Below are 14,471 nucleotides of genomic sequence, written 5' to 3' on the forward strand. Positions count from 1 at the left end.
CCTACAGCAGGAGGAAAAGACTGAGTTTTCCCATTTTAGAAGTATACACACAGAATATGATCAGTAGACAGCGAGCTTATAGGTGAGCTTTTTAACTCTGTGTACACTGCTATTTCCTTACATTTATTTCTGCTATTTTCTAATCTCAATGTACCTGTAAAAAATGTTTGTAATTTAAAAAGTCACATTAGTGGGCTTCCCTGGTGGCGCAGTGAGTAAGAGTCCACCTTCCAGGGACACGGGTTCGAGCCCTGGTCCGGGAAGATCCCACATGCCACGGAGTAGCTAGGCCCTTGCGCCACAACAACTGAGCCCTTGTGCCACAACTACTGAAGCCCACGTGCCCAGAGCCCATGCTCCACAACAAGAGAAGCCACCGTAATGAGAAGCCCGCGCACCGCAGCGAAGAGTAGTCGCTGCTCGCCGCAACGAGAGAAAGCCCGCGCACAGCAACGAAGACCCAATGCAGCCAAAAATAAAATAAATAAAAAATAAAATATTAAAAATTTTTAAAAGTCACAGTAATAAAGATAAATAGCCTAGATGAATAAAAGTTGTGGCAAAGGAATAATCTACTGTGCATGAAATGTTGTGCTTCTTGACACGGGAGCAATAATTTAGCTATAAGTAAATCACGTTAAAGGTCAAAAATAATCCAACAAAATATGTGTTGTAAACAACTGTATTATGTACTAGAGATGAAAAGTTTGGAGTCAAACTTTTCACTTTTAAAGTGTGATTCCGTTAGACATCAGAGCTTCGTGAGCACTGGTGTTAGTATTATTTAAATACTGCAGAATAATCACTATAATGTATATCAGTAATGTGTGATTATGGAAACTGTAATCTTACCTTTAATGTATATTCTGTTGAATATTGAAGACCTTCTACCAAGAATGTGCACTTTTCTTTTTTTAATTCTTTTCCAGCCGAGTTATTTCCAATACTGACTATCAAATGGTACTTCCCTGTCTCGGGGCCATTAAAGTCATCAGGAGGTTTACAGTTCACAGTCATACTATTATCTGTCTTCCATAAAACACGTAAGTCCTTGACCTTACTTGGATCTATCAAAATGAAGAAATATTTTATTTTTAATCATTTGGTAAACACATATTTAAATTACTGGACAATATATGTGTACAGTATAAACTGTTTTAAGTGCTTATTTGGGTGTTACAGATGGGGAAGTTAGGATAGAACATACATAAAAAGCTATAACACAACATCTGAAAATAAATTATACATTCATTTGATGAATATTAGCATGTAAGTTGTACTTGAAACTATGAGATTTTTTGCAATTCCCCCAAAAAGAGTGTGTAGAAATAGGAAGTAGAGAAGAAAGGAGTGGAGGGGCAGGGAGGCGAAACCCCGAAGGCCTACAAACAGTCCAGGTCCTCCTTTTAGAAATGCTTACATGACCCTGGTGATACCTGGCTGGATTCTTCAGCAGCAATGAATCATCTTTGTTTCTGTGATAGCACAGACATTCAGGAAAATAACAAAATCATAACACTTGAGGACCTGGACTTTTGAAACCAGAACTTAAATGACATTAAGAGAATTTTACGTCCGGCCCTGAAGAGGACAATTTTTCTGTGTGAGCCTGGTGCCAGGTAGGGTTTCTGGAGCCATAGCTATTGCCTTACACAGGGGTATTTCTTCTGCCCTGACCTCATGGAGATCACATTCACCCCAGAGACAGATCTAGCTTTGGACTTGGAATCTACAGAGCCATCCCATGGGGGTGGGGGGGGGCAAGAGCCAAATGAATGTAAAATGTGACATAAAATAAAATAGTATGTAGTTCATTGTAATGGAGAAGGAAATGCTGACAAAATATTGTTTCATGAGGTCATGCAAGCAGTGGATGCTTTGTGAGTGAGGCGTTCTTGGGTGTCTGATGGCAGTCGATATTCTAGAGAATAAAGAAAACAATAGATAACGCATTTTTATCTAAGTTGGTTAGATACTTAATTGCCTGAAATCTTATAAATTGTACATGTTCATATGCCCTCAGGCTTCATTCTTACAATTCTATGATTATACCTGAAGGATACAGAGAAAACCCAGGATGAGAGTTTTTAAATTGCTGTGTTTTAAATTATTATAAACCCTAGATGTTAACAAATGTGCCAGGTCAGTGTGTTTCTCAAATGAAGCATAAAGGTGGACATGTTGTTTTAACGGTTTAGACTTTGCTGTTCATAGAAAAAAGCATTAAAGCTTATAACTTACGTGTTGCTTTTGTTTTAGCTTCACATTTCACATCAGTTCCATTACGTTCCACTCTTCCATTGACAGAGGCATGTAATGTTATCTTATACTTTGTAAAAGGTTTCAAATATTCCAAATTAATTGTATTTGTGGTTTTATTCAGAGTGTGGCATCTTTCTTCTCAGGGGTAAAAATGGAAACTTTTAGTAAGTCATCAAAATTTAGGATTAGCTCATATTTAATTTAGTGTCTACAGTAAATCATTCCAAGCCGACTCCAAACTGAGTGATTGAGAAATGAAAAATCCTTGGTGCTCAGAAATACATATAATTATCAGCAAATGCATTGAACAACTGTGATTACTATAAACTCAAATATTCAAAAATGATGGTTTCATATAATTAATTTGGTACATAACATATTTAATAAGTTCAAGCATATTGTTTACCTATGATCTCTTTTCTTTCTGAGAAAACACAGCTCATGGTGGATATTATGAAAGTCTTTTTTCCAGTACTTTGGCAACCCCTTTTCTGATACTTAACCTCCAAACTTTGGACTTTGGTATGAGCCACTGTTATAGACTTCAGATACAAAATCCATTTGATCACCAGTAACTAAGTATCCTCTGCCCTATTCATCTGAGCACTACAGTAATTCATGGGAGCTGAAACAGTGAAGGAAAGCTTCAAGCTGGCAGTAGAACCTGAGCTGATCATTGAAAGATGAGTGAGGCTGGGTAGGTGTAAGGGAGGAAATAAAATTTTACAAAGGAAAGAAGGAGCATTTTTAGTTTAGGCACGAGCCTGACTCTGGCTGGGTAGGAACATGGGAGGTGGGACCTTGCTTACACAGATGAGTTAGCACTTGTTAAGTTGAAAAATCACTAGCCACTGACTATTTTTGAGTAGCCAAGTGCCACCAAGAAAGACAGGTTAAAAGAAGGTTAGAGAGGAAGCATGTTACAGTGATAATAATAATAATACCAGTAGTTATAAAAACAATGAACAGACGATGCTGTGTTCCAAGCATGTCTTGAAGTGGTCTATGTGAATTAATTCACCATCACCACAACCCTATAGGTTGGCACTCTTGATGTCATCCGATTTTACAGATGAGAAAACTGAGCCACAGAGACATTAGCATTCTGTCCATGATCTCACAGGAAAGGAACAACAGAGTCAGGATGAAACCCGGACACTGAGGTCCCAGAGGCCATGCTTTACCCTTCACTGCCGTGCATATTGTCTGGGGTAGAAGAGGGGGACAAGGGTCTGCAAAGGGGCCAAGCTTTTTCCTCCTCTTTGACATTTTAATTCTCTGGTCTAGGTGGACACGCCAATGGACTTGCAGAAACAGTGTAAGGGAAGATTTAGCACATGCTAATTTCTTGTCTCAGTTACTTATCCATGACATGGAGATTATAGTAATATCTCTACCTCACCATGGGATGCTAAACAGTGAGATAAAGTGTCTGTTCTAGCCTGGTTAAGTGTCTATTTTCTCAGAAATCCCTAAAGCTGAGTTAGTTGATTTATACCCGCCAGCTCAGCCACTCTGTCCCGAGTGAGAATTGTCTTTGAGGACAGGAAAAGTGTGAGTTCTAGAGACGGGCAGGTGGCACCCCCTGGCCCATAACTCCTTATATGGTGTCTGGCTGTCGGGACAAGTATCAGCTTCTAACTCAGCTACAATCCAAATGTCAGGATGTCGTTCTCAAGGTCCATCTGGCTTCCATTCAGTGACCTAATTTTGTATGATTGTAGATGTAATCTCACAACCATTCTGCATCAAAATAAGTTTCATTTATGTTGTTCTGTGATGCTTTCATCTCAGCCAGCTTGATAAAATCAAATTGCTGATTTAATTTTGAACAACACATTTTTTTTCCAAAAGACATTGCTGTTTGGGGAATCAAAGTGTTCAGTGCTTAGAAAGACGGTTTGGAATGTTCATTTCCAGTTGCCAAGGGTTTCAAGCTTTGGTTGAAAGGTCAACATATTTTACATGAGCCTCTCTGCCTCCATGTGGGATACCTTTCCTCAGGACCCTGAGGTCAGAAGCACTAGTCTAATGGCACAGGTAAAGACTTTATTAGACTTAGTGGTGAAATTTAGTTTTCCTCAGGGCGACAGGGATACATCTAGTTTCAAGTCATGCCTGTTGCACTGGAAACGGCTAGATAGATACTGGCTTCGTCACTTGTCACCTCTTTGCTTTTTAGCAAATACCTCAGGAAATCCATTAACAACTTCCCAGTTTAAACTGCTCTAAAGTATCTTCCTGAACACCATGCAAAGTAGTATAAACCTGTTGATCCCCAAAGGGTCTTGCACTGCTACCTCCCAAAATAAGAGACAATTTTTCTCTTATGTTGTTTAAGCAAAAAGACAATAAACAAAATCATTTCCAATAACAACGCTGTGATGTGGAAGGGTGCACACTGGTTTCAATAACTTTTGAGAAATAGTCCTTTGAATGCAACAATGACTCAGGGTCTCTTCCCTGTTACCGAGGAAACTTCATTGTCACTTGGCACTTTAAGTTAATACATAATACTGCAGATGCACAAGGTGTCTCATGCTCAAACATGAACTTACAGTAGCGAGAAAAGCACAGTCCAAGCTGTTGAATTTGAGCATTGATTTTAAGTTCTGTGATCCTCAGGGAATCGTATGAACTCTGAACGTATCCATGTATCTCTCCTCTCAGAGTCATTGTTGAAACGTTTAACAAAATCTTAAAAAGCTTGGGCTTCCCTGGTGGCGCAGTGGTTGGGAGTCCGCCTGCCGATGCAGGGGACGCGGGTTCGTGCCCCAGTCCGGGAGGATCCCACGTGCCGCGGAGCGGCTGGGCCCGTGGGCCATGGCCGCTGAGCCTGCGCGTCCGGAGACTGTGCTCCGCAACGGGAGATGCCACAACAGTGAGAGGCCCGTATATTTAAAAAAAAAAAAAAAAAAAAAATCTTAAAAAGCTATAAAAACACCCCACAAGCAGAGAAAACTAAATAAATGTCAGGTACATTTTTCTACCTCTTTTGGTCTACAGCTTTCAGAGTCGCTGCGATGATTAAATGAGGAAGTAACAAAAGGAATTTAATACCTAATTAAAAGTAATATAAATTGCTATAGGAGTTCACTGACTTTCTTCCCGTGGATTTTTAATAGTGGTTTTATTTGAAATAATGAGAGTAGTTAAAAGAATTGTTCTAACAATGCTATACTCCGATCATCTCTCTTTGACTTAGATAATACAGAAGAGGATCTCATGTCCTGTGCTCCTGATGAACCAGAAGACAAGACAGAGCACGCTTCTCTTCCCAGCAGTGGACTGTGACAGCAACGAGAGACAGAGGACTGGGGATGAGCTGTTTCCAAAGGGCCCTTTGAGCAGAGTCAGTGCATGAGCCACAGTGGAGACTGGGTTCAGTTAGTTACCAACCAGCTTTTGGAGAGGACACACAGAGCTAAATGTTGCCTACCTGCCCCTTCCCTCCCCACCCATTCTGTTCAAGTGTTATATTTGGAGAGTCATAAATTTGGGTAGCACTGAATAAGAAGGATCTGTACTCATTGCAAAAATCAAACAAAAACTCATCTGACTGCAATAACTAACACATTATGTCCTTCTAAGCCTAAATATTCAAATACAGCTTTTTTTAAATAGTATAGAATACAAAGAAGCAATAAATATTGCTCCATAAATTTCCACCATATATTCTGGCATACAAAATACTCCATAGTAGAGAGAGAATATAGAAAGTAAGGAATACAGAAAGGGATAGTGAGAAGAAATTTCAGAAAAGAGAAGAGAAAACAAAACAATGTGCTCACACAGAAACCAAGCAAAGAAAGTTTGTAGGAGACGTGTCCAGTGAGGCAGACTGTACTCCTGTAATATGTCAGATTACAGATTGTCTTCCTGTAATTTCCATTTTTCATCTTCCTGTAAGTTCCATTTTTCCTTTCTCATAGACATAACATTTCCAATTACCATAACCTCAAATACCTGTATTTCTTCTCCATAGAATTTGAGTCCTCTTATGCTAATTTGAAAACTACATGTGTATTGAACTTTGCTGTAGTAGTTTGATTATCAAGATTCAAACAACAAGCAAAAACAATATGCTATCAAAATATAAAATAACACACTGGAGATAAGTGGCTTTCTACTTTTCGAAATTTGAAATTTTATGTCTGGTTCCTACGCGCCAAACAAGGAGATGGAATTCTGTGAGATGTCCAACTCAATACTACTTTAAGCTACAGGTAAAGGATTGACAAGTGGGCTATTCCATGTGCTGAGTCTGTTCTGAGGTGGTCCACGGTCCCCACTGTTTTCTACAAGTATTTTAGATACTTCACATCATCCAGGAGATGTCTGGTCTCTTAAATGATGTCTCATTTGGAGGGACTAGGCCAATGGTTGAACTAGTCATAGCACATTTTTTGGGCTGTCTTTATCTCTGCACAAGTTCTGCAGAAGTTAGTTAATGCTAACTAGAACTATGTTCCAAGACTCCACCTGCCATCAAACTCTGTAGCTAAGTGGGCATATGTTCATTTTTGTTCACCCAATTTTTTGTGTATATCAGCTGGGGCACGTTTTGTAAGTTGTTGTTTGTAGTCCAGAATGATGAGTTCAAACTAGTGCAGCTCCCTTACATAATTTTTGGAAGACAGATATGAGTATTATCTTCCAGAGATTTTCTTTCTCTAAGCTTTGGAGTGTAATGATTAGAACTAAGAAGATCAAGAACGAGAAATGAGTATTGGGGATACTCTGAGATTTAGTCATTTCAGAGGCTGGGGAGCCTGTAGTGAGTGGAGGTAGTTCTAAAACCAAGGCGTACAGGGTGCTCGTCACGGTTGTAGTGTAGAGAGCTCCGTGGCTCACTAGCTCCATCCATATGTGGAGTGCTTTCCAATTTTGGATTTATCTTTCCTGCTATGGAATTAAATTCTATAAAAGTTACCTGAAAGATTCCAATAACAAAGAGTGAACGTATGAAAAATATTTTCCGGTGGTTCCCAGGTAACCCATCCTTTATGTGCACTGAAGTTAGAACAACTCATATTCTGAGGGATTCCTGGAACTGTTGAAAGAATAAGAATATAAAATGTAAGAAACAAGACATGGAGAAAATGTTCTTCATATTATTATCATGAATTATTAATAGCCATATTTTGATTAATTATGAATTGATGATGAAAGTAAAAGAAAGATATCTGGTCTTGTTAAATTTGATATGGTCATGTAACAGAATGTCACTCCAGGGTGACATTGTGGAGCCTAAATGTTCCACTGACTTGACGAGATCTGAAAACCCCTCTTCCTCTCATTTACATTATTGTCCAGCTATCTTGGGATGTCTAGATTTCCCTATGCTGGAAATCTGTCACTGGTAGGGCTGATAAAGTTAACAGTCAGTACTGGAGTAGTAACACTTGTCATCACTTCCAGTAGCTAGTCATCAGAACTTGAGGTGAAGAATGTAACAAATGCTTAAATCAAAACTACAAGGTATAATTTATATGAAAACCCGCCCATTTGGGGTATAGTTGGATGGGTTTTGACAAATATATGCATCGACATAACCACCATCGCAATCAGATATAAAACATTTCTATCCAACCAAGGAAGTTCTTCTGTGCCCCCTCCCAGTCCACCCAGTTCCTTTGCCCACCCCCAAACACCCTCTGTACTGCCTTCTATTACTATAGATTAAATTAATCTTTTCTTTCATTTCATATAGATACAATCAAACGGTAGGTACATTTTTACATCCAGCATATTACACTTAACAGAATGTTCTGGAGATTCATTCATATTCATTCATTCACACTGTATGTGTCAGTAGTTAATCCTTTTTATTTGTGAGTAGTATTCCATTCTAAGGATAGACCACATTTCACCTATTCATTCAACTGTTGATGGACATCTGGGTTGTTTCCAGGCTTTTGGCTACTATGAGTGAATCTACTATGGATATTTGTGCAGAAGCCTTTCTGTGGAAAGGACATGTCCTTTCTTCTTTGGTAAATACCTGGAGTGAAAGTTCTGAGTTATTACTTTGCATTCTCACCAATAGTATTGTCAGTCTTTTTCATTTTAGCCATTTTATTTTATTTTTTTAACATCTTTATTGGGGTATAATTGCTTTACAATGGTGTGTTAGTTTCTGCTTTATAACAGAGTGAATCAGTTATACATATACATATGTTCCCATATCTCCTCCCTCTTTGTCTCCCTCCCTCCCACCCTTCCTACCCCACCCCTCCAGACAGCCACAAAGAACCGAGCCGGTTTCCCTGTGCCATGCGGCTGCTTCCCACTGGCTATCTACCTTACGTTTGTTAGTATATATATGTCCATGTCTCTCTCTCGCCCTATCACACCTCACCCTTCCCCCTCCCCATATCCTCAAGTCTGTTCTCCAGTAGGTCTCTGTCTTTATTCCTGTTTTACCCCTAGGTTCTTCATAACATTTTTTTTTCAAAAGAATGAAAAGAACTGAGGACAGTCTCAGAGACCTCTGGGACAACATTAAACGCACCAACATTCGAATTATAGGGGTTCCAGAAGAAGAAGAGAAAAAGAAAGGGACTGAGAAAATATTTGAAGAGATTATAGTTGAAAACTTCCCTAATATGGGAAAGGAAATCGTTAATCAAGTCCAGGAAGCACAGAGAGTCCCATACAGGATAAATTCAAGGAGAAATACGCCAAGACACATATTAATCAAACTGTCAAAAACTAAATACAAAGAAAGCATATTAAAAGCAGCAAGGGAAAAACAACAAATAACACACAAGGGAATCCCCATAAGGTTAACAGCTGATCTCTCAGCAGAAACTCTACAAGCCAGAAGGGAGTGGCAGGACATACTGAAAGTGATGAAGGAGAAAAACCTGCAACCAAGATTACTCTACCCAGCAAGGATCTCATTCAGATTTGATGGAGAAATTAAAACCTTTACAGACAAGCAAAAGCTGAGAGAGTTCAGCACCACCAAACCAGCTTTACAACAAATGCTAAAGGAACTTCTCTAGACAAAAACACAAGAGAAGGAAAAGTCCTATAATAACGAACCCAAAACAATTTAGAAAATGGGAATAGGAACATACATATCGATAATTACCTTAAATGTAAATGGACTAAATGCTCCCACCAAAAGACACAGATTGGCTGAATGGATACAAAAACAAGACCCATATATATGCTGTCTACAAGAGACCCACTTCAGACCTAGAGACACATACAGACTGAAAGTAAGGGGATGGAAAAAGATATTCCATGCAAATGGAAACCAAAAGAAAGCTGGAGTAGCAATTCTCATATCAGACAAAATAGACTTTAAAATAAGGACTATCAGAAGAGACAAAGAAGGACACTACATAATGATTAAGGGATCGATCCAAGAAGAAGAGATAACAATTGTAAATATTTATGCACCCAACATAGGAGCGCCTCAATACATAAGGCAAAAACTAGCAGCCATAAAAGGGGAAATCGACAGTAACACATTCATAGTAGGGGACTTCATTTTAGCCATTTTAGTTGGTGTGTGATGGCATCAGCATCTGTTTGTTGTTTTAAGTTGCATTTCCCAGTTGACTAATGATATTGGGAAAATTTTTATGTGCTTATTGACCATTTGTGTATCTTTTTCTGTGAAGCATATGATCAAAATGCTTGTCCATTTTTAATTGGGTTACTTGATGTCTTATTTTGTATTTGGAAGAATTCTCTATATATTCTCGCAAAACTCTCTGTTGAAAAAATTAATTGTGGATATTTTTTCACAATGTATGAATTGTGAAAAATTTTTATTTCCTTAGTGACTTTATTCAAAGAGCAAGAATGTTTAATTTTTATGGAGCTTGATTTCTAAATGTTTTTCTTTTATGATTGTTGCTTTTTGTGTCCATCTAAGGAACCATTGCTTAAGCTAAAGTAGCAAAGATTTTTCTAATGTCTTTGTCTAGACATTTTATAGTTTTAGATTTAGTGTTTAGCTCTGCAATCCATTTTGAGTTAATCTTTGTGTTTGTTGAGAGATAAAAGGCTGATGTATTTATTTTTTCTATAGGGATAACTAAAAAAAAATCTAATAATGGAATAAATATCCAAATAAATAAATAACCAAAAAAAAATCCTTCCCCCCACTGAATTGCCTTTGCACTTTTATAAACAATAAAATATTTTTTTTTCCTGGGATTTCTATTTTGTCACAGTGATTTATAAAAACTGTACTAATTTTAGTATTTAGTATCCAAAAAGCATTAAATTTTTGCTAGTTACATGAGGGCATAGTATTTCTTTAGGTTCATTTATTTTCTCATGGCTTTGAGTTGTTTGGGGGGCTACTGGAGACATGGATTTAGGAAGCTGCCTTACTCTCAGCTAGCTATCCCTTCCACATGAAATTCAGAATCACTTTAGTATGTTCTGTCAAAAGTCCTGTAATATTATAATTAATAAACAACTTCAGCAATGAGACAGATTTCAGGATCAATACAGAAAAGTCCATTGTATGTCCACACACTGGCAATGAACAATCTGAAACTGGAATTAAGAAAACACCACCATTATAAGCAGGAATAAATTTAAACCTAGGAGGAGTGAATTTAACAAAAGAACTATAAGACTTGCACACTGAGAACTACAAAACATTCTCCAAGAAAATTAAAGAATACCTAAATTAATGGAAAGACACCCCATATTCATGGACCAGAAAACTAACATTGTTAGGATGGCAACACTTCAAATAGATCTACAGATTTAACAACATCTGTCAGAATCTTGGCTGGCTTCTTTGTAGAAATTGACAAGTTGATCTCAAAATTCATATGGAATTTCAAGGGACCTCAAATATCCCAAACAATCTTGAAGAACAAAGTTGAAGGACTCACACTTTCTGAGTTCAAAACTTACACAAAGCAACAGTAACCAACAGTGTGGTACTGGCATTAGATGTATAGATTAGTGGAATGGAAGAGTCCAGAAAAAAGCCCATCATTATTGTTAATTAATTTTGACAAGGGTGAAAAGAACATTCAATGGGAAAAGAATAGTTTTTTTCACTAAATTGTGCTAGGACATCAAAAGAATGAAATTGGACCCTTACCTCAAATCATAAATGAATATTAACTCAAGTGGATTAATAGCGCTAATTTTTAGACTTAAAACTAAAAAATTCTTAGAAGAAAACATAGGGATAACTCTGGATTTGGCAATGAATTTTTTGTTGTGACATCAAAAACATGAGTAACAAAGGTAAAATTTAATAAATTGGACCTCATCAAAATTAAAAACTTATAAGCTTCAAAAGCTATCAACAAAGTAAAAAGACAACCCAGAGAAATGGAGAAGATATTTGCAAGTCATATATCTGAATTGTGTCTAGAATATATAAACAACTGTTACAACTCAGTGAAAAATAACCCAACTTTTAAGAATGCACAAATAGTGATAAAAGATATACAAATGGCAAATAAACAGCTGAAGCTATGCTCAAGATCATTAGTCATTAATTCAAATCACAATGATATACCACTTCACACCCACTGGAATGGCTAAAATAAAAAGACAATAAGTGTTGGTGAAGATGTGAAGAAATGAGAACACATACGTTGTTGGTGGGAATGTAAAATGATGCAGCTACTTTGGAAAACTGATTGGCAGTTCTTCAAAATGCAAAACATAAAGTTGCCATATAACCCCCAAATTCCAATCCTAGGTATAAACACAAGAGAAATGAAGACATATATCTACACAAAACTTGTACACAAATGTTCATAGCAGCATTATCCATAATAGTCAAAAAGTGGAAACAGCTTCAAGGTCACTCAACTGATAAAGGGACAAACAAAACAAGGTACATTCATAGAATGGAATATTATTAGACAATAAAAAAACGGAAGTATTGATACGTTACAACATGGATGCACCCTGAAAACAGTACATCAAGTGAAAGAAGCCAGACACAAAAGACAACATATTATATGAAATGTCCATATTAGGCAAATCCATCAAAGCAGAAAGTAAATTGATAATTGCCTAGATATGGGAGTTGGAGGGAAATGGGGAGTGACTGCTAAAAGATACCAGCTTTTTGCTGTTGCTTGTTTTTTTGTGGGTTTTATTTTATTTTATTTTTCTTGGTGTGAAGAAAATGTTTTAAAGTTGATTCAGGTGATGATTTACAACTCTAAATATATTAAAAACCACTGACTTCTATACTTTACATGGGTGAATCATACAGTAGCTGAACTAACAAAAGTTTGTGGGTTTGTTTTTTTTAAGAATGTGGCTTCTTTGGCAATGGTCTTGAAAAATTTCCCTTGTTGCCTGAATAAAATGACATGTAAAATGGTTAAATTGCTATTTTCAAAGGCTGCAGGATTCCTGCATTACTGGAACAAACCTTACTCAATAATGGTGGGGTTTTTTTAAGACCTTTCTTTTTTACAGCATTTTTGAGTTCACAGCAAAATTGAGGAGAAGGCACAGAGATATGTACAGCATCCCCTCTTGCCAACATCCTCCACTTGAGTGGTACTTATGTTACAATTTATGAACCTACACTGACACGTCATTATCACCTGAGTCCATAGTTTACGTTAGGGTTCACTCGATGTTGTACATTCAATGGATTTGGACTAATATATTACATGACATGTACCCATTATTATGGTATCATACAGAGTACTTTCACTGACCTAAAATCCTCTGTGTTCTGCCTATTCATCCCTCCCTCCCTCCCTTCCAACTCCTGGCAACCACTGATCTCTTTATTGTCTCCACAGTTTTGCCTTTTCCAGAATATCATAGAGTGAAACCATACTTTGACATACTCCATATGTCATAGAGTACATACCATACTTTTCAGACTGGCTTTGTTCACTTAGTGATGTGCATTTAAGGTTCCTCTATGTCTTTTCATGGTTTTATAGCTCATTTCTTTTTAGTGCTAAATAATATTCCATTGTCTGGATGGACCACAGTTTATTTAACATTCACCTACTGAAGTACATCTTGGTTGCTTCCAAGTTTTGGCAATGATGAATAAAGCTGCTATACACATCCATGTGCAGGTTTTTATGTGGACATGAGTTTTTATCTCCTTTGAGTCAATACCAAGGAGTGTGATGGCTGGATTGCATTGTAAGATGATGTTTAGTTTTATAGAAACCCTCAAAATCTCTTCCAAAGTGACCGTACCATTTTGCATTCCTACCATCAATGAATGAGAATTCCTGTTGCCCCCCATCCTTGCCAAAATTTGGTATTGTCAGTGTTCTAGATTCTGCCCATTCTAAAGGTGTGCAGTGATATCTCATTGTTATTTTAATTTCCCCAATTACATGTGACGTGGGGCATCTTCTCATAGGCTTATTTGCCACATCCATAGAACTTCTTCTGTACTTACATACTTTATAATGTACTAAAGGATCCACTTTGCTAACAGTTCATTTACCATTTACTATCTATGTTCATAGGAGAGACTGGCCTATAGTTGCCTCAGCTCTGCCCAAGTTTGGTATCCACATAACAGTAACCCTAGCCTACCCCCCACCCTAACAATAATCAAAATTAGTTGATAGATTTCCATGATTTCTATACTGTGGAACAGTTTGAATAGGATAGGAACTAACTGTAAACTTACCTTTCTGGTTTTTCTTTTTTAAAGGGCAGGTGAGGTAAGCAGACAGCGGTGTGAAGAGATTAGAGAGGTATTAGACTATTATTTTATATACAACTCCAATTTTCTAATTCTTCCCAGGCAAATGTCCATAATTCCTATGTTCTAGAAAATTATCTATTTTATCTAATTTTTCATATTGGATGCAAGTTTCTTTAGAATCTGTAAAATTTCTACTGTATTTTTAATTTCCTTTTTATAATGCATGGGGGAAGGTTGTTTTGCTAGAGGTCTAACTATTTTATTATTCTTTTTAAAACGAAGCCTTTTAAATTGGTTAGTAAATTCCTGCAATTTTTGTTTGTTCCTTCTTTCAATAATCTGTACTCTAAACTTTGTTATTTTCTGCTTTCTCCGCTTTTGTTTTCTGGTTCTTTTCCAAGGACTCTCCAATGATTTTCATTAAATAGAGAGCAAAGTGATAAAAGTTCCCATAGGGCTTCCCTGGTGGCGCAGTGGTTGAGAGTCCGCCTGCCGATGCAGGGGACACGGGTTCGTGCCCCAGTCCGGGAGGATCCCACGTGCCGCGGAGCGGCTGGGCCCG

At 37.5% G+C, this 14,471-nt stretch overlaps 1 protein-coding gene across 1 annotated transcript in view; it reads right to left on the reverse strand.

Moving 5' to 3' along the window:
- Positions 1-14,471, reverse strand: part of PTPRC (protein tyrosine phosphatase receptor type C) — a 123,789-nt gene that overhangs the window by 37,122 nt on the left and 72,196 nt on the right. Inside the window, exons 7-9 of the mRNA XM_007447146.1 lie at positions 7,196-7,315; positions 2,242-2,400; positions 853-1,067 (exon numbers count right to left, since the gene is read on the reverse strand). Coding sequence (XP_007447208.1) covers positions 853-1,067; positions 2,242-2,400; positions 7,196-7,315 — 494 coding nt within the window. The remainder of the gene's footprint in view (positions 1-852; positions 1,068-2,241; positions 2,401-7,195; positions 7,316-14,471) is intronic.

Source organism: Lipotes vexillifer, unplaced genomic scaffold (assembly GCF_000442215.2).
Source record: "Lipotes vexillifer unplaced genomic scaffold, Lipotes_vexillifer_v1.1 scaffold1539, whole genome shotgun sequence".
Lineage (NCBI taxonomy): Eukaryota > Metazoa > Chordata > Mammalia > Artiodactyla > Lipotidae > Lipotes > Lipotes vexillifer.